Genomic DNA, 18,096 nt, shown 5'->3' with positions numbered 1-18,096 from the left:
AAATAAATACTATTTTTTTGTAGGTGTACACTATGAACTTGATAATGATCTANAGAAAATGATTTGTTTTTCATTTTTATTTATCCCATCATTACCTTGTATAATATATTTATTTATTTATTTATTGTTGTTTAGGAAACAAATAAAGATTCGGCCGTGAAGACTTGACGTGCGAAACTTCCGGGTACATTCAATTATTTTATTTTATCTTATTCTTTCCAGGAGAATCTATGAAAGTGTGAATTCATGATAAGAACTTTTAAAAATATGGTTAGAAATAAATACTTTTTATTTTAAATTATTTTTTTGGATTTGATTTGATATAAAATTTAACGTGTTATTTTAAAATAAAAATATATATTTAGTTTGCTATGTCTTAATTTTTTTTTAGCTTGTTTCTTAAATGTCTTTTTTACTTTTTATTTTTAACTTTACATGTTTAAATTAGTATTTTAAAATATATCTTTAATTTAAAACTAAAAAAGTAATTAAAATTTATATCAAGTATTAAAGCAAATAAATAAATTAAAATAGAAAGAGTGTAATATATTAAAATATCCTTTGAATTATTCTAGGATATATTGGGTATAAAAAACTATTGTAAATGGAGGGAGGGAATACTAATCAATGAGGTTTGGTAGAAACAAAAAGGTTGGTAGGAGATAAGACTAACACCCAATGACCACTTCTTTTGCTTTTCCTTGTTTCACGACAACACTTAATGAGTAATATATTATGCTTTAGTTGTTTTAATTTATTTACCTGATTTTGATTTGATACCAAAAAAAGATTCTTAAACATATTGTACTTTTAAATTAAAGATACATGAAATATATGACAATGCTCTACTAGTAGAGTTGTCTGGTCAATTCATATGAGTGTCGTGTTCCATGCAATTTTATATGAATTCTTCACGATATTCACATTGAGTTTATTTTTTCATGGTTGTCAACAAAGTGGTAATCACTGTGGATATAGTACAAATGTACAATTACATTTTTGGTGCTCTTATTATTTGGATTTTGGAACAAAATATCATCACTTACTCACTTCACTTGTATTTTATGCTTTTTAGTTACAATATGTGTGGCTGAGTGACAGTAATTGCAAACAAATTAAAGTAGATTATAATGTAAAATTTCAAGAATCTAACATGTGTTTGGATCTGCTTGTGCGCACTTTGACTGCTTCCATGAGGTTACCTGCTATCTCCCACTAGCATAATTACCAGATAACTCTGTGTCTCTGTCTACCAAGGGTTGAACTGTTGTCTCTGGCAGGGATTGTTGGCCTAGTTTCTTGATGTCGTTTCCTTGTCTAATAGCGGAATTTTTCTCCTCAAACTGATTCTTGGCCTCTAAGAGTTTCATGTGGTTCATTTCCCCGCCCAATCTGTCAGCTAAACGGAGCATCTCTCTTTCATGTTCAATCTCCTCTACAACTTTTGGAGATATGTATTCAGAATCTCGTAGTCTACTTTTCTATCCACCTCCTGTTGCCCTGGATGATTTCGGCAGAGAAGTACATCATGATTGTGAATGTCCTTACATCTGGTGATGGTCCAAAGTTCTTTATTGCTTCAAAAGAGTTGCATCCTACACCCTCTGGCTTGTTTCTGCCAAGTATTTTAGTAAGATATTACATGAATAAATACTCTGTTTCAAGTCCAATTTCTTTGGCCTGCTCAACAATGTCAATAGCATGATCTAGCAGTAAACGCCCTTCATTAATACATCAGCAACAAGATTTGATCTTGCACCATTATTAGGTGAATGAAGTCTGAGCAAAACGGCTTACATTATGCAAGTCGATACCAGCATTTTGAAAGTTGAAAAGAATGTAGGAAAGGATACACCTCGAATTATTTGAGACTGCAACTTCAGTTCAACTGAGGGGTTGAGTTATAGCAGATCTAAGGTTTTCAATAAACGGCTTGGTCAGTATCAACAACAAAAGGCAAAGATCTTTGTGCAAGAGAAAGCCAAGAAGACGTCAGTTTGAGGTCTTCTTCTTACTCAGATTTGTTTTCAATAAAGTCTTACCATTGATCTCCACAATTGCAGCTTCCATTCAAGAACTTATGGTATCTATTAACATCCCGCACTATAATCTCTCTATCAACAAGTCTACTAATATACTTAAATGCCTCATGACAATCCCTGCAAATTCTCAAATTCTTCACAATCCGCAAAGCTTTACCAGGTGGTGCTGTTCCATTCAACAATCCAAATGCCAATGCCAGCTTCTCACTGTGATGCCAAAGTGATTTCTTCTTCTCCTTCTCTTCTACTTCATGCAACATTTCAGTCCATACGGGCACGTAACCCAGTTTCTCAATCTCCTCCATTAACTCTGTTAACTTAGCATAAATCTCATTGGTTCTCTCATGCCTCCTATCACCAGCTAAAAACATATGAACCTCTCCCAGCGCTTCAATCCAACTCTTCCCACCTTCCTTCCTCACTTTCTTATCCTTCATTCTCTTCCACACCTCCCTCACCTCATCCCACCTCCCTGCACTTGCATAAGCATTAGCCAAAATTACATAAGCTGAATCATCCATTGGGTTAATCTCCAACAACCTATCACTCATCCTCCACGCAATATCCATATTCACATGATATGCACATTTAGACAATAATACTCGCCATAAAGCTGCATCTGGCTTAAAAGGCATGGTTAAAGCAATTCGCTCTGCCTCCTCCAGACGTCCTGCTTTTCCCAATGCACCCACCAAACACGTATAGTGCTCAAGACACGGCTCCAAACTATACTCTTCGGTCATCCTCTTGAACCATATCTCAGTCTCTTCAACTAAACCTGCATTGTATAATGCCGTCAAAGTAGCTAAGAAACTGTACTCATCTGGTACCATTCCCCGTTCTTCCATTAAAGTGAAAAGCTCTATGACATTTCCATGTTCCCCTTGTTGAGCATGCCCTGCCATCATCGCATTCCACCCGACAATATTGAGTTCCATTTCAAGCTCATCAAACACTCCACGAGCATTCCCCACAAGCCCACATTTCCCATACCCATCAATCAATGCACTGCCTACAATAACATTCAAATTAAGCCCTGTTACCATCGCGTGCCCATGAATAATCCTACATTGTTCAAGCATAGCCATGTCAGAACCCGCCCGCAAAGCCCCAGAAACACTAACCATAGTAGATGCCATACCACTCCTCCTCATTTCAACAAAACACGATAAAGCATCAATAGGCTTATAATTCTGAGCAAACCCAACAATAACCGAGGAGAAACAAACCTCATCTCTCACAGACATTTCATCGAACACCTTCTTAGCATTATTCGACAACCCAGTTTTAAAATACAATGACACAAGAGCTGACGCCGTAAACAGCTCTGCAGAGAAACCCAATTTGACAGCAAGAGAATGAAGTTGTGCCCCGAAGGTGAGTGCAGGAAGAGTGGCGCATGTTTTGAGAAGGGACGTTAAAGTATGGCTATTGGGTAGGATTCTTGAAGGGTGACGGAGCATGGAAATGAAATGATGAAAGGAAAGTGGTGAGTTGGAGAATGCAGATGTGAGGGCTGTCCATGAAACGACATTGGGCGATGGGATTGAACGGAAAACACGGGCGGCGTCTGACCGGAGATCGGATTTGGAGTAGAGAGTGATGAGGTTGTTTAGCACTGCACGGTTAGCTTTTGCGGCGCCTGTTGTGATGGCTCGCGCATGTACGCACCGTGGGTCTGTTGAATCCATTTCTCAAGCCTGATTTGCTTGTTTCATCGAACTAATACCAACACAATGGACCCTAATGGTGGGTGGACACGGATAGATTAATTAGGTAGTTGAGTGTTGTCGTGCTAAGTGTCTTTATACCTCCTAAAGTAGGGCTACGATTTGCTTACACTCTACTTTTTTCAAAATAACTTTGTAAAATTATGTTGAATATGTTGTTTTGTAGTATTAATCTGAAGAAAATATCAGTACTAACACTAAATATTTTATTGCTCCAATTAACAAATTAACTTTATTAGTTTATGTGGCAGAGGAACAAGATTTTGATGATACAAACTCTGTGGAAGACAAAATGCAAGAAATTTCTCCATCTTAGACAGTATCATCCATGATGTACTGACTATTCATGTTTCAACTTTCAAATGTAAGATTGTAATAGCAGCTGACTGAATGTTCACTATGAAGTTTGAATAACAAAAAGTAATAGAGACATGTTCTTCACTCAAGAAAACATTCCATAGAAACAACAAAACAAATACACAAAAATGATGACATGTACAAACTTGTCAAGAAAGCAACAAAAGAAAAATTAACTTTGACAATACACTACTATGCGTCGGTCTCAAACAAGTTGAGATCGACTATATGACTAACCATATTTAACTATAACAATGCATCGTCAGGATCTTTCTTTTCTTTTTTTGATAAGGTGTGAGGAATGTTAAACACTCTGTGCATCTCATCAGTCATGTCATAAGCTAGATCATAATTTCTGACCATTTTATATCCCTTGATCATTATTCTATAAGTGACTAAATCAGGAGAGATGTTAGTTTCTCTGATTCCATCAAACAACCTCTGGGCCTCATCCATTCGATGTAACTTGGAATATTTATGGATGAAGCAATTGTAAATATAGACATCAGGAGAGATGTTCTGTCTTACCATCATTCTGAACAACCTCCTGGCCTCATCCATCTGATCTAACTTGCAAAATGCATCAATGAGGCAAGTATAAGTAACAACAGTAGGCCAGACTTCTCTTTTTTGCATGTCAAGGAGCAAAGCACAAGCCATGCTCATGTCTTTAATTTCACAAAAGCCAGAAATCATGGAGGTGTAATAGATGTTATCGGGACTCATACCCTCCCTGATTATTTTCATGAATAGTTTGTGGGCTTGTATCACTTTTATCTGTCTTGCAGCTTTTTTCACTTTCCCCCGCTTGCATAGCATGTCAATAAGAATTGTGTATGTGATGATGTTAGGAGTCATCTCAAGTTTAAGCATTCCCATATAAAGCATCCTAGCCTTGTTAAAATGGGACTCTTTAACAAATCCATCAAGAAGAGTATTAAGAATTGTAACATTGGGAAACATGTCCCTCTTAAGCATCACCGTGATTAACTCCAATGCCTTCTTTGTGTTTATATCTTTGCACAACTGCTGAACAACTACATCATAGGTAAACAAATTGGGGATGATGCCTCGATCCACCATTTCATCAATCAGGTGCAAAGCTTCCATCACACGCCCATCAGTACAGCACTGCTTAACAATAAAATTGCAGGTAATGGTATCAGACAGGTAGCCTTTTTGTACCATCATAATCCTGTACTTCAATGATTTATCAACAGACCCCATGTCACAGGAAGCACAAATTAATTTCAAACAAGTTGAAGCATCTGGAGCCAAGTCACTGCTGATCATCTCCTCCAGTAGCTCATCGGCTGAACTAAGATCTCCTTGAGCACAAAATTCAGTAACTAAAATGTTGTAAGCTGTTTGGCCAACTTTGTACCCAGAATTCTTAAGGTAATGAAAACAATCCTTTGCAATTTTTGCTGCTCCAGCTGTGCACAAACCCTGAAGAATTGAGTTATAGTTAATTGGGGTAGGCTTGATGTTATTATCTTGCATACCTTGAATAGAACATAAACCTTCATCAATAATCCCGAATTTGCTGAACCCGCTGACAAGAATGCTATAGCTATATATATCTGGTGTTATTCCAGAACTACTCATCTCTTCAAAAACACTTATAGCTTCACTTACTTCGCCTTCAGCAAAGAATCCATGAATAATAGCATTGTAGCAATAAGAATTCAAAGATTGGTTCTCATACCTCAGTCTCCGAATGAATTTCAAAGCAACATCAGGACATCCAATTCTACAGAGTCCAAGGAGCCATACACTATATGTTGCAGCAGAAAGACTGATCTCTTTTTCCCGCATTTCTTTCAGAATCTTATAGGCTTCTTTTATAGATACCTTCTGTGTGCCTGAATAATTTTCACAGTAGAAATTCATCATGATTGTGTATGTCATCACATCAGGTGAGGGTCCAAAGTTATTCATTGTTTCAAATAGTCTAGCAAGATTCTCCCCTTGATCTGCTACTGCCAAGCAATTAAGTAGGTAATTACATGAATAAATACTTGGTTCAAGCCCGATTTTCTTAACCTGATTAACAACGTCAATAGCATGATCAAACAGTTTATTTGCAATAAAAATCTTGATGAGTTCATCAGCTACAAGAGTTGAAGGTGTTGTATTATTACTTGAACGCAGAACAAGATGCATTACCTTCAATAAGTCAACACCAGCATTCTGCAAGTAGAAAATCATTTGTTTAAGAAGTGTGTACACTTCCAAATCCATTCCAGCAAAGGCAAATGTATGTATCATCATTCTATAGCCATTTATTGAATGATACAAGCCATAATTTTTCAGAGATTTCTCAAAAGGAATCTCTTTCGCAACTTCCCAACTCAAAGACTTGCATACTGTAACTACAACTGAATACACCTTGCGACCTTTCCAGTTAAGTGAATTCCTTGTTGGTATAACAGCTTTATCAGAATCATACAACAAGGGTAATGAAGAAGAAGCACCATGATAGTACTTCCTACAAAGGCTTCTCTGCTCCTTAAAGAAACCCAATTCATGTAAATCCTTGAATAACAAGCTGAAGGACTTTCTTGGTAACAAACCTAGACCCATAGAAGAAAAACTTCTCAACAATTATACAGAGTCTACATTATCACAAATAACCCAAGAAAAATCTTACATTTTTTCTTTTTCTTTGGGTAAAGTTTGCACCTTTATTCAAAATCTCAACTCCCATTGAACAAAAAGATAATATTTGATCCCCCTAGACAAGCTCTAATGGTTTCTAAGCTCTCTGGTCTGAAATTCAAAGAATCTTGAAAAAGGGAACCACAAGAATGAATATTAGAGCTAAATTCGATTTAACAGTACACCGAAACTGAAAAAGATTGGAACAGTTCACCTCAGCACAGCAATTTCAAATTGAGCCCAATCTGAGGTTATCTGCTTCTTCTTCTTCTCATGGCGGCGGCTCAAAGCATAACTCAGTGAAGAGCTTAAAAACCATTCAAATTTTTCGGCAATGATAATATTGTTCAAAATAAATTCTCCTCCTAATTGAGCAAGTTTCTAGGTTTGTTTCGTTTTATTTGGCGGCAGCTTCTGCCTTTACTCTGGTTTTCTTTTGTAGTGCTGGTGCTTTTCAAACTTTGGCAAATAATTTAGATTTTATTTTTGGTCAAATAATATGATTTAATACTATGTTTTTTGGTCAAAATATGATCTAATACAATGTTTAAGTACTTGTCTATCATCAGCTTTTAACGAGGATAAATTTTAAAGAAACTTTAATCTCGTGGTGTCTATCAAGAGATAATTCATTTTTTTTTCGTTGGTTTTATCATTGTTATTGAATACCACTTATTCAATATCTAATACATTTTCCAAAGCATTACATCTATTCAAAGGATACTCTGGTAATATTACCCTATTATTTATCATTCGTTAAGGTGTCCCAAATCAATAGTGGACAACTATTATTGGACAGAGGAAGTACTCCCTCCGTCCCATTTGATATATCATCCCTTTCTATAAATAATTGGACCATAATACTTGTCATTTTATAAAATTTATGCATAAATTACCATATTTTACCTATTATANCCTCCTAATTGAGCAAGTTTCTAGGTTTGTTTCGTTTTATTTGGCGGCAGCTTCTGCCTTTACTCTGGTTTTCTTTTGTAGTGCTGGTGCTTTTCAAACTTTGGCAAATAATTTAGATTTTATTTTTGGTCAAATAATATGATTTAATACTATGTTTTTTGGTCAAAATATGATCTAATACAATGTTTAAGTACTTGTCTATCATCAGATCTTAACGAGGATAAATTTTAAAGAAACTTTAATCTTGTGGTGTCTATCAAGAGATAATTCATTTTTTTCGTTGATTTTATCATTGTTATTGAATACTACTTATTCAATATCTAATACATTTTCCAAAGCACTACATCTATTCAAAGGGTACTCTAGTAATATTACCCTATTATTTATCATTCGTTAAGGTGTCCCAAATCAATAGTGGACTATTATTATTGGACAGAGGAAGTACTCCCTCCGTCCCATTTTATATGTCATCCCTTTCTATAAATAATTGGACCATAATACTTGTTATTTTATAAAATTTATGCATAAATTACCATATTTTACCTATTATATCCTTGATGGAGTAGTTAATTAATCTTGAAAATGTATTCATCATTTATTATAAAGTTGACTTTAGAAAACATTGTTACATCATTTCTTAATACAAGTGCAAAATAAAAAGGTAACATATAAAATGGGACGGAGGGAGTATCAAATATTACTCAATTTGTGTACCAACGCCAACTTAATATCTCAGCTTTCATGCACTGATCAGTGAATGCGGAAAACTTAAAAGAGAACAAGAACACTTTAGCATCAACAGATTCACTATGATTTAACTCCTGCGTATAAATGCATAAAAAGAAACTAATCAATGTGTGTTATTCAATAACTCAAATAGCAGCTGCTGTAGCAACATTTACATCATCAGATTCATCAACAATCATTTCATCACGAAATAGCAGTTTAAGATATGGAAGAACTCTTGGAAGCATGGGTAGGTCTGCTAAGTTAACACTCATCATATCAAAAGCAATGCTTGTTTTGTGCATGTGTGTTTCATCAAAAACTGGAATTTTTGGGTATCTTTGACTGAAATGAGTGAGGATGATTCGATATGCTCCAGCAGCGTCCCCTACTTCAATAGCTTCCTGTGTTGTGCTGTGATTTCTTGCTATGGCTTCTTCCACCATGCCATCTTCAAAGGTCGCCTGCATTAAACACCCAAAAATTTTATATATGCTAAAATGGGGAACATGTGGCAACTGAAATTTTTATGAGAATTGTTAAGCCAAGAGTATAGCATGTTGTAAGATTCTATTGACAACTTGGGAGGAATATTAGTAATCAGAAGGGGGGGAAACCATAAAGACATTTCACAACTTGCCTCATGAATAAGAACTGTGGCCCCGTGGGAAGCTGCAACTAGTTCTGGACAAGGCCTAGTGTCGCCAGAATAAACAATTTTCCACCCTGGTATCTTCTTCCCAGTGCTATTAGTCCTATCTGCCGCCTTCAGGACAACACCATATGCTTGTGGACAATGAATAACAGGAAAGCTGATCAATGCGTCCAATCCTGCTTCTCTCAGAACTCTCTTCAACATTGCCAGCAATGGGAATGCCGCAGATGCATCAGCTGGACTGCCTGGCCTCTTCCAATAACTCTCCATACGACTCCCTTTAGCAAATAAGTTAGAACCATCCTTTTGGTCATTTTGTACACCTACAATCCCATTCACATCCTTGTTTTCACCTGATTCAAAAGTCTTCAATGAAGCTTCTGTAGTCTGCCTACAATCGAGGAACTGCATATCTAGGTCCTCAAGTTTTTGGTATGCATCAAGGAATATCTTAAGCTGCCGTGGTCCCACAACAACTAAAGGTTCATGAGGAGTTTCATTGAGTAAATCGCGTCGGAGAGCAAGTATTCTTGCAATACCAGTATGATGATCAGCATGAATATGAGAAATCCAAATGCACCTTAAACCTTTTACAGCTTCATCAGCACCTTCAATACCAAATCTGTTTACCAAGAAGTACATTATCCCCCAAACTGCGGTTAAACAAAAACCATATGTAAAATTGATATTAATGAGCTTATACATTACCTTCTTTTTAGCTGTCCCAATGTTCCTTCACCACAATCTAACAGAATACTTCCCTTTGAGAAAAGATTGATAAAAATAGAAGTGACGTTTCGATATTTTGAAGGCTGGGAAGAGCCCGTTCCAAGAAGAACAATCTCCATATCCTCTCTTGTTATACCTTCCAAACAACTAGGTAATGCAGTTTCATGCAACCAGGGCTCTTCTATCACAACATTGTTGGCCTGCAATGTCATGCTGCCTCCATTTGCAATGTTGTTACCATGATGCAACAGTTGGGTAATATGCTCAGAAGCATCCACAATTTCAGGAATTTCTGTAATTAAGTCTTCTATGATTTTTGGCCGAGAAGTAACTTCAGGAATACCAGATCTGTCTAAACCAAGCTGTGCATATGGGCGAAGATGGAACTGTTCCACAAAAAAGTTGTTCATTTTGAGTGATGTCCAACCCAGCATCAAAGTCAAACAACGCATGAGGTAAATTGCAGTCAATTCCACAGAAAAGCTCAAACACATTCCTAACCAAACAAAACCAAACATGGCATACAGTTTCTAGATTCTAATTTTACACCAGTAGCAACCGGATCAAATATATAAACTCTCACCTTGAGGAGGTTCTCTGCCGTAATAACTTGACATGAAGCTGGAAGAGAGAACTGCAGAAACAAAATATAAAGATAAACTTCTCAATTAAACAAGCATACCCAATATTGATTCACTGTCCAAAGTAAACTTATCTTCCATTCAAGCATAATTCCAATATAATGTACCTCACTTGGACCTCTAGAGACTGAGGGTAAGCTCTTCAATTGCGGAAGAGACCAAAAACCAGGCGAAGGAAAGAATTGAGGGCACAAGTAGTTAAGCCTTGAGGCGATTCTTGCACTAGACTTCAGAATTGGAATTTCAACATTCTTCCTGCGATTTATACAAGAAAATCATGCTGGTATATAAGCAGGAAATACACATAAACCGCAGAAAGATGTATATCAGCCTGAAAAGAAGAGAGCATTATAAGGTTACTCACAGCTGATGTCCTGCCATGACATGCTGCACCTCACCAAATCTTGACATCCATTGCTGATATTCAGTTGTACACGTTACTGAAGCAGGACTAAGGTGTATCACACAATCAACTTTTTTGCACATTTCCTTGGATTGTTCGGATGGATCTGAGTAATATGGAGTGAGAGAATGTATAGAAGACAATTCTTGCAGATGAGATGGTGTTGGGCAGTCAACAACGAGTACAATAGGACCAGGAACAGAAGGCCCCAACACATCACCAGGGTGAACCTGCGCAATGCTCACTGAAACAATGAGATGAGTACGAAGTAAAGTAACAGCAAATAATAATCCCTATTCTTACCATGATGTCTTGATGATCTGACTGTACGGAATTCCCGAGTTGCAATTCACGGCATTTTGGGCCAGGTCTCAACCCAAGAGCAGCAGCCTTTTTTGGATCAAACTTTCCCTTAATTTCAGGCAACTCACAAATATAGACTACCGCAAGATCCCCAGGCTTCAATGCAAATTCAGCTGTGGACTGCATCCTCTCTGCTGAAATTTTTTTTTCCAAATGATTGACACCAACTAATGAATCATCAAGTTCAGAGGATCCTTCCTTTGTCGTCTTAGACACTTTTGAGTAGCGTGGTCGCAACAGAACAGCAGATATTTTGACAACCTCATCATTAATAGGAACGAAGAGTTCATCAGTAGCCCCTGAAGAATCAACAGGTGGGCCAAAACTGCGTGCATGGACCATGGCGGCATTTGGGATGAATGATTTCATTGCATTGACCAAGTACTTGAGATCAGAAGGGCCCCATACATTGACCTTCAAAATAAAATTGTAATTCGTATCATTTTGTTATAATCATTTATATCAGCCAATTATCTGGTTGATATTTTACAAGTAAACCAAGTTAATCTGACACTCACAGACATTCCTTCTTCTCCCATGCCAGCCAAAGTCAATAAAAGACCTGCAAGCAAAAGAATTTCACATATTCAGTGGTTCTTAAACAACCTCTGCCAATCGTTAAGCCAGCACTTGCATCTTTCCAACATTGATTAATCTAGTCACTCAATAAGAAAAGCTATAGAAACAGACCTGGGAGTCCACCGGCAGTTTCTGAACAGACTCGCGACAGAAATATGTGATCAATCTGGGAAAGAAGAACGAAGAAAAAAAATGTATATACATCTTCCACAATAAGATCAACATCATACTTGAAAGAACAGTTCGGAAGTATAAACCTGATTACGAACAAATGGATTATACATATCCATAGTTCCATACCTTTGATAGCTTAATTTTATGCTCTGTGCAGAAGCGTTGCAATCCCTGAAGCAGAAGAACGGATTTAGATACAAAGAAATAAGTCCAAGTGTACTTTTTCTGTTTCTTCACAAAGGAAACAGAACCAAAAGAGAGCAATAAATGCATATGAATGGGAAACAATCTGCAGAACAACATTGTGGAATGAAAACCCACTAGGATAATGGTGATGCAGGAAGTAGATGACCAATTAGCCCATCATTAAAAAGCACAGTTCCTCATTAGGAGTTTGTCAAATACAATAACCAAAAACATTCTTAATACCAAACAAAAAGTATGACTTGCTATTCATCATAACTTGAAAATTGCTGCATGTGGTCTTATCATCTGTTCCAGTACAAAATCTAATAGCCAGTTGGTCCCTATGGATCTAATCTATGCAGTAATTTAGTCATGAGAATAATAGAATTACAAAAATTCAAGGAAACCCTTGCAAGAAATTAAATTAACTTAATAGGTAGCTCCTCTTTCAGGTTCAAGTTGGTATTCTGCTTCCCATAAGAGAAGGGCCCTAAGATTTCAATGTCATTATAACAATGTACCCAGTAATCCCACAAGTTGGGTCTGGCGAGGGCCACAAGTTGGGTCTGGGGAGGGTAAGATATACGCAGACCTTACCTCTACCTTTGTGGGGTAGGGAGGCTGTTCCAAAATATGAAATGTACATCTTGACTAACAATACAACACCCAAATAAAATTAGGTTATCCTTTCGGTGTCATCTGAAACAGTAGAGAAACTAGGTGCCATACACATTGGATTTGAATTCGACAATATAACATACTTACTTCTCCAGCGTTAAAAATAAACCTCTGTTTATCAAAGAAGAGAAGGACTGAGGGTGTTGTATCTTGTGTATCCATGCCAGTCCCAAGGATCTGTGAGAATTTAAAGGAAGAGAAGTCAATGACTTTTCAATTTCTTTGCAAGGAAGTGAGAGAAGAACAATATCAGTTATTAGATTCACATAATCATAAATTTAGGTATGTCTTGGGAAATAAGATTTCAATCCAACCAGACAAACCTTTGCACATTCAAGTATCTGACCAAAATCATAGAAACTTTAGAGTCCCTTTATGCAAAAACAAATTGTCAAATCTGCTTTAAACATACGAAAAAAAAATTATAAATAGGACTAGGACCTTACTGGGGCTGCTAGTTCATGTTATGTTACTTTCTAGGACTAACATAACCATCGTGCTGAATTCTGTTAGTGTGTNGAACAATATCAGTTATTAGATTCACATAAATCATAAATTTAGGCATGTCTTGGGAAATAAGATTTCAATCCAACCAGACAAACCTTTGCACATTCAAGTATCTGACCAAAATCATAGAAACTTTAGAGTCCCTTTATGCAAAAATAAATTGTCAAATCTGCTTTAAACATGCCAAGAAAAAATTATAAATAGGACTAGGACCTTACTTGGGCTGCTAGTTCATGTTATGTTACTTTCTAGGACTAACATAACCATCGCACTGAATTCTGTTAAGTGTGTTATACTGATTGTTTTAGTATTGAATTGGAATCCCCCTGCTAAAAATGTTTTACTTGAAGAAAACATATTTTGGTGTTAAAATGTGAAAAAACGTTTTCTCGAAGAAAAATACTTCCCATCAAAAAGAAGACATTTTTTAATCAATGTCCTCACTCCTACTCCATATCACTAGCTTCAAATTATAGTTGTCAAAACACTATCCTCTTGTCTTATCCTACCAAACCTACACACGTGTCATCAACTTTTAAACCCAACTAAAACTAGAAATGATTCAGAAAAAGTTCCAAATTAAACATTTTCCTCACCAATATACCTTATAACTCTATCCATACCATTTGTTCCCTTAAAACATACAAACATATTTTTTTTGAATGTAGTTAAACAATCCACCATGTCCCACCTGCGACCCACTCGCTAGACCTACACAATTACTACATGTACCAACTTCGTGTCCAAAAAAGCATGGGAACTATAAATCTTTTAGAACTTAGTTAGCTCCCTGACACTAGCATAGTGTTTTTATGCAATGCAACTAACAAAGTTTTTTCATTTCTACCATTTTGTATTTATTTTTTCTCCATCTTCTTCAATGACAGCAATAGTATATATCATTACTTCATCGAAAACAAACATGGAAATCATCTTCATTCAACCACATAACAAACCAGGATCAAAACCTAGTAGTGAAACAAACATGTCTACTCCCTGGGTTACAATTTGTTTGTCTTACTTTCCTTTTCCATTCATTTCAATAAAAATGATTTCTTTACATCAAGATAAAAAAGGGAAACTTGTTAACAGGATTAATTAAGTACCTGGACGTATGAAATAGTATTAACAGGGTTGAGTTTGCGAACTTTGAGTTGAAGGTTTTTCCTGGGACCATCATTCTTATCTTTACCTTCAGCCCTTCTTTTATTAAACCCAACAGACTCAGCAATCGCACTAGTACTACTTTCTTCCATTGCCGACTTCCCTTTATTCTCCGTCTTCGAACTGCTACTACTACGCCTTCTTGAACCGCTCAACGAACCGGGTCGTTCGATGTTTTTGGGTTTTCTTGAATATGCGGCGAAGAGAAGACGGCGGGGTTTGTGAGTGTAAGTATGGAGAAATGGGTGTTTGATTTTGAAGAGATGAGAAAGAGAAAGCGGAGGTTTTGGAGTTAAAGGGGAAGTGAGAAGTGCGTGGTGATTGGCGGAGGAGAATAGGAGGCGAAGGCTTGAGATTTGGGGCATTTTATTTGTACTATACACAGGGTTTTAGGTTCACCAAACATAAAACCCCGCCCATGTCTGAAAGATTTGCACTTGCATGTTACCGGGTCGGGTCGGGTCGGGTTGGTTGGTGTTCACTACCACCCATTTTGAAAAATGAAATTGGTGGGATTTGAAGTTTAGTCGTTGTTTCAAATGTAATTTACTAGAAATTAATAATTGAATAAAAATATCTTTAGGTTTTATACACTTATTTTTTGATACCTTAAATGAATACCAGCCTCAACATTAAGCGTTGGACTGAAACATGAAATTTGGGTTAGAAAACAGGTGAATCTTGCCTAAACTTTAACTTATTTTCAAATTTGTGAATTTAAATTTACTATTCATACCAACTTTAAGTGAACTTTCTACTCCACAATGTTGCATCTATCCATACTATGGATATGAATAATCATTAGTCTAAATTCAAAGCCGATATCGAATGTCAAGTGAAGAAAAATAAAATTGGCCAATCGATCAGGGTACTTTGATTATATAAGCAGCAAAAACACCATCATGTAAGGCAAAAATTCAGCATCACCTCAAAATAAAGATTATCCATACAAAAACTTCAAAATGAAGTGTCGGGCCCACTAAATGGAGTTATTCCTTAATGAAGACTCCCCTGAGCTCCTGCAGGCCCAAGGAGGAGGAAGAGAAGCGCTGATATTAATTGGACCACGGCCCAAAAAGGAAACCAAAAAAAAGTCTTGTTTCCTATTCTCAATGAAAAAATCAGACCATATATTTGGCTTTAGTAACTGTAGTACAATTTGTCACTTATATAAATAGCCGCCTTCGACAATTTGAATTATTGTAAGAATGATAGTATATGTATCTGGGCATCACTCGCCCAAAAGTCAACATTACTATACGTGAAAGGTTGGTAAAAAATTGATTTGATCTACACTTTTGTCTTTACATGATAAAAATAACTTTTCCTATTTTTATAATTAAAAAAAAAATGCTTGCTTTAGGTTAGTTATCTTATAGTTTAATCATTCTCTTCACTTTTTATCGCTACAAGTGAAAAGTTGACTTCTTTTTCTCCTTTTTGAAAAGCTAAGTTAAAATGGTTCATATATTTATTAATTTAGTTCATTTTATCTCGCACAAATTTAAATCATTTGATATTCATAATTATTTTATTAATTTATTCATTAACTTAATATGTTTTATGTTAATCGAATTTATCCATTAGACACTTATACGTTCTAACTATCCACACAAACTGGACATTATTAAAATTACAAAAAGATAATAAAAAGCTAGACACTAATGAGTGATTGCGAACGATTTCATCAAATTAAAGCATCATGACAAGAACATCTCACCAAAAGATAATGCATATACAACTGCAAACCAATAACTAGAAAAACAAAACAACAATTGGAAAAAAACAAAGAAAGAAACAACAAAAAAACATTTGCTTTTTCTTCCCTCTTTTTTTAAAAACGAAATTCGAATGGGCTTTTTTTAGACCCACAAATCAAACTCAAACAAATTCAATTTAGAACTCATTGGATAGAGGAGCATGTTCTTGTTGCATGAACACATTGGTGTAAATAAGACCAGCCAAACTACCACCAACTAATGGACCAATCCAGTAGATCCAGAAACCCTCAAAGTTACCAGTAGCCATTGCAGGTCCAAATGAACGAGCTGGGTTCATTGATCCGCCGGAAAATGGACCAGCAGCCAAAATATTAGCTCCAACAATGAAACCAATAGCAATCGGTGCAATTGTGCCCAATGAACCCTTCTTGGGGTCAGCGGCTGTTGCGAATACAGTGTACACTAAACCAAATGTGATAATTATTTCCATCACAAGTCCTTCAATTATCCCCACACCAGCTCCCACTCCATGGGTTGGAATAGCCTGAGATCGTCGTAAAAAGTGAAATTAGTAATCTAAAAAAATAAAATCGGTCATGTTTACGCGATAAATAGGTAAAAATTGAAGGGCTTACACATCCTCCGGTGACGAATTTGAGGAGGAAGCAAGCTACAGCGGCGCCGGTAAGTTGAGCAAGCATGTAGAAGGAGCCAGTAATAAAGGTAATATGGCCGCCGAAGGTTAATCCGCAGGTGACAGCAGGGTTAACATGACCACCAGAGATGTTAGCTGAAACTGAAACGGCCACAAATAGAGCAAATCCATGGCAAACTGCAATAGCTACGAGCCCAGCCGGATCAAGTGCAGCATTTGCTGTCAACTTGCCTGTATATATCCAAACAATACTAAATTTAAAATCTCTCATACATCAATAGTGAAAACGCACAAAAATAAAATCTACATGTGCATATAGTTGCATTAGTAATATGCATGATCAGAAGTGGATCTATACTAGTAAAAGGTTATGATGAGTTTGGTAGAAGTTGACTTCAAACACAAACACGGTATTTGTATCAAAAACTCACTTATAAATAAGCTATCAAAAACACAATAAACAAAAGGAGTTAATTATGATCTAGAACTAATAAACTTAAAATCATGAGATCGATCTATTTGATATGAATTCAGAATAAGCATTAACCATGTTATGTGCCTATATATGGACGTAATTCCATCGAGTCAGAAGCAATAAAACCAAAGTTGAAACTGCTCTAATGAGTGAAACAATTAAAATGAAAAAGAGGATCGGATCGGATCGGATAGGATAGGAGGAGTTATTAACTGTAAGCAATGGCGGAACCAACTCCGGCGAAGACAAAGATGAGTGTGGAGATGAATTCAGCAAGATAGGCCTTAAGAGACACAACGCTGAATGAATCACTAAAACTTCCAATAGCTACGCCGCCAGCCATTTTCACTATAAAAAATAATTTAATTAACTACTAATAATAGACTTAGAGAGAAAATTGCTTTTGGATGACACAAATAGGCATTTCTTTGTCACATATATATAGCAAGTATACGTAGTAGGAATATATTTTAATATAAAGTTTAACCAATGAAGTTCATGAGATTTTTCACTGTAGCATAAAACATGATAAGGGGAATATGAGTAGGGATGGCAATGGGGCGGGGCGGATGCGGGGCAGGGCGGGTTTAAGGCTATGTGGGGCAGAGCGGGTTTAAGGTTGTGTGGTGCGGGTTGGATGTGGGCCGGGCTGAAGTGGGTTTTTTAAAAATTAATGTGGGCGGGACGGGTTGCGGGTATATGTGATTTTATGTGGGTTCAAACTTAATTTTAACT

General features: G+C 36.4%; 4 protein-coding genes across 6 annotated transcripts; all 4 read right to left on the bottom strand.

Moving 5' to 3' along the window:
• Positions 1-1,249: 1,249 nt before the first annotated feature.
• Positions 1,250-3,838, bottom strand: LOC125860611 (putative pentatricopeptide repeat-containing protein At5g52630). Its single transcript, XM_049540607.1, has 2 exons — positions 1,856-3,838; positions 1,250-1,779 (listed from the first exon to the last, which is right to left on the bottom strand). The coding sequence occupies exon 1, from the start codon at positions 3,731-3,733 to the stop codon at positions 2,039-2,041; it is 1,695 nt and encodes a 564-aa protein (XP_049396564.1). The 5' UTR covers positions 3,734-3,838; the 3' UTR covers positions 1,250-1,779; positions 1,856-2,038.
• A 311-nt stretch (positions 3,839-4,149) lies between these two features.
• On the bottom strand, positions 4,150-7,107 carry LOC125860429 (pentatricopeptide repeat-containing protein At5g01110-like). 3 transcript variants are annotated; one of them, XM_049540390.1, is made up of 2 exons: positions 7,005-7,107; positions 4,150-6,322 (listed from the first exon to the last, which is right to left on the bottom strand). In XM_049540390.1, exon 2 carries the CDS (start codon positions 6,293-6,295, stop codon positions 4,376-4,378), a length of 1,920 nt encoding a protein of 639 aa, XP_049396347.1. In that variant the 5' UTR covers positions 6,296-6,322; positions 7,005-7,107; the 3' UTR covers positions 4,150-4,375. The 3 variants fall into 3 exon arrangements, with proteins under 3 accessions (XP_049396347.1, XP_049396346.1, XP_049396345.1); XM_049540389.1 differs by lacking the exon at positions 7,005-7,107 and adding an exon at positions 6,783-6,864 and having other exon boundaries at positions 4,150-6,705; XM_049540388.1 differs by lacking the exon at positions 7,005-7,107 and having other exon boundaries at positions 4,150-6,937.
• Positions 7,108-8,533: 1,426 nt separating this feature from the next.
• LOC125858598 (tRNase Z TRZ3, mitochondrial-like) lies at positions 8,534-14,957 on the bottom strand. The gene is made up of 12 exons (XM_049538425.1): positions 14,453-14,957; positions 12,927-13,016; positions 12,102-12,146; positions 11,913-11,967; positions 11,741-11,784; positions 11,163-11,636; positions 10,821-11,089; positions 10,564-10,711; positions 10,399-10,449; positions 9,795-10,201; positions 9,072-9,708; positions 8,534-8,895 (listed from the first exon to the last, which is right to left on the bottom strand). Exons 1-12 carry the CDS (start codon positions 14,873-14,875, stop codon positions 8,578-8,580), a joined length of 2,961 nt encoding a protein of 986 aa, XP_049394382.1. The 5' UTR covers positions 14,876-14,957; the 3' UTR covers positions 8,534-8,577.
• Positions 14,958-16,179: 1,222 nt separating this feature from the next.
• Positions 16,180-17,841, bottom strand: LOC125858536 (aquaporin TIP2-1-like). Its single transcript, XM_049538337.1, has 3 exons — positions 17,575-17,841; positions 16,867-17,117; positions 16,180-16,775 (listed from the first exon to the last, which is right to left on the bottom strand). The coding sequence occupies exons 1-3, from the start codon at positions 17,702-17,704 to the stop codon at positions 16,407-16,409; spliced, it is 750 nt and encodes a 249-aa protein (XP_049394294.1). The 5' UTR covers positions 17,705-17,841; the 3' UTR covers positions 16,180-16,406.
• Between the last annotated feature and the right edge of the window lie 255 nt (positions 17,842-18,096).

The sequence above is a fragment of the Solanum stenotomum genome, chromosome 3 (genome assembly GCF_019186545.1).
Source record: "Solanum stenotomum isolate F172 chromosome 3, ASM1918654v1, whole genome shotgun sequence".
Classification (NCBI taxonomy): domain Eukaryota; kingdom Viridiplantae; phylum Streptophyta; class Magnoliopsida; order Solanales; family Solanaceae; genus Solanum; species Solanum stenotomum.
This window is presented reverse-complemented; position numbering and strand designations above follow the sequence as displayed.

Coding starts and splice junctions, on each gene's coding strand:
- LOC125860611 (XM_049540607.1), bottom strand. CDS start 3,733: ATGGATTCAACAGACCCACGGTGCGTACATGCGCGAGCCATCACAACA.
- LOC125860429 (XM_049540388.1), bottom strand. CDS start 6,715: ATGGGTCTAGGTTTGTTACCAAGAAAGTCCTTCAGCTTGTTATTCAAG.
- LOC125858598 (XM_049538425.1), bottom strand. CDS start 14,875: ATGCCCCAAATCTCAAGCCTTCGCCTCCTATTCTCCTCCGCCAATCAC. Junction 12,147..12,926: donor TTATTTTTAACGCTGGAGAA/GTAAGTATGTTA, acceptor CTTCTGCTTCAG/GGATTGCAACGCTTCTGCAC. Junction 10,712..10,820: donor GTCATGGCAGGACATCAGCT/GTGAGTAACCTT, acceptor TATAAATCGCAG/GAAGAATGTTGAAATTCCAA.
- LOC125858536 (XM_049538337.1), bottom strand. CDS start 17,704: ATGGCTGGCGGCGTAGCTATTGGAAGTTTTAGTGATTCATTCAGCGTT. Junction 17,118..17,574: donor TGGTTCCGCCATTGCTTACA/GTTAATAACTCC, acceptor GGATATATACAG/GCAAGTTGACAGCAAATGCT. Junction 16,776..16,866: donor AATTCGTCACCGGAGGATGT/GTAAGCCCTTCA, acceptor CGACGATCTCAG/GCTATTCCAACCCATGGAGT.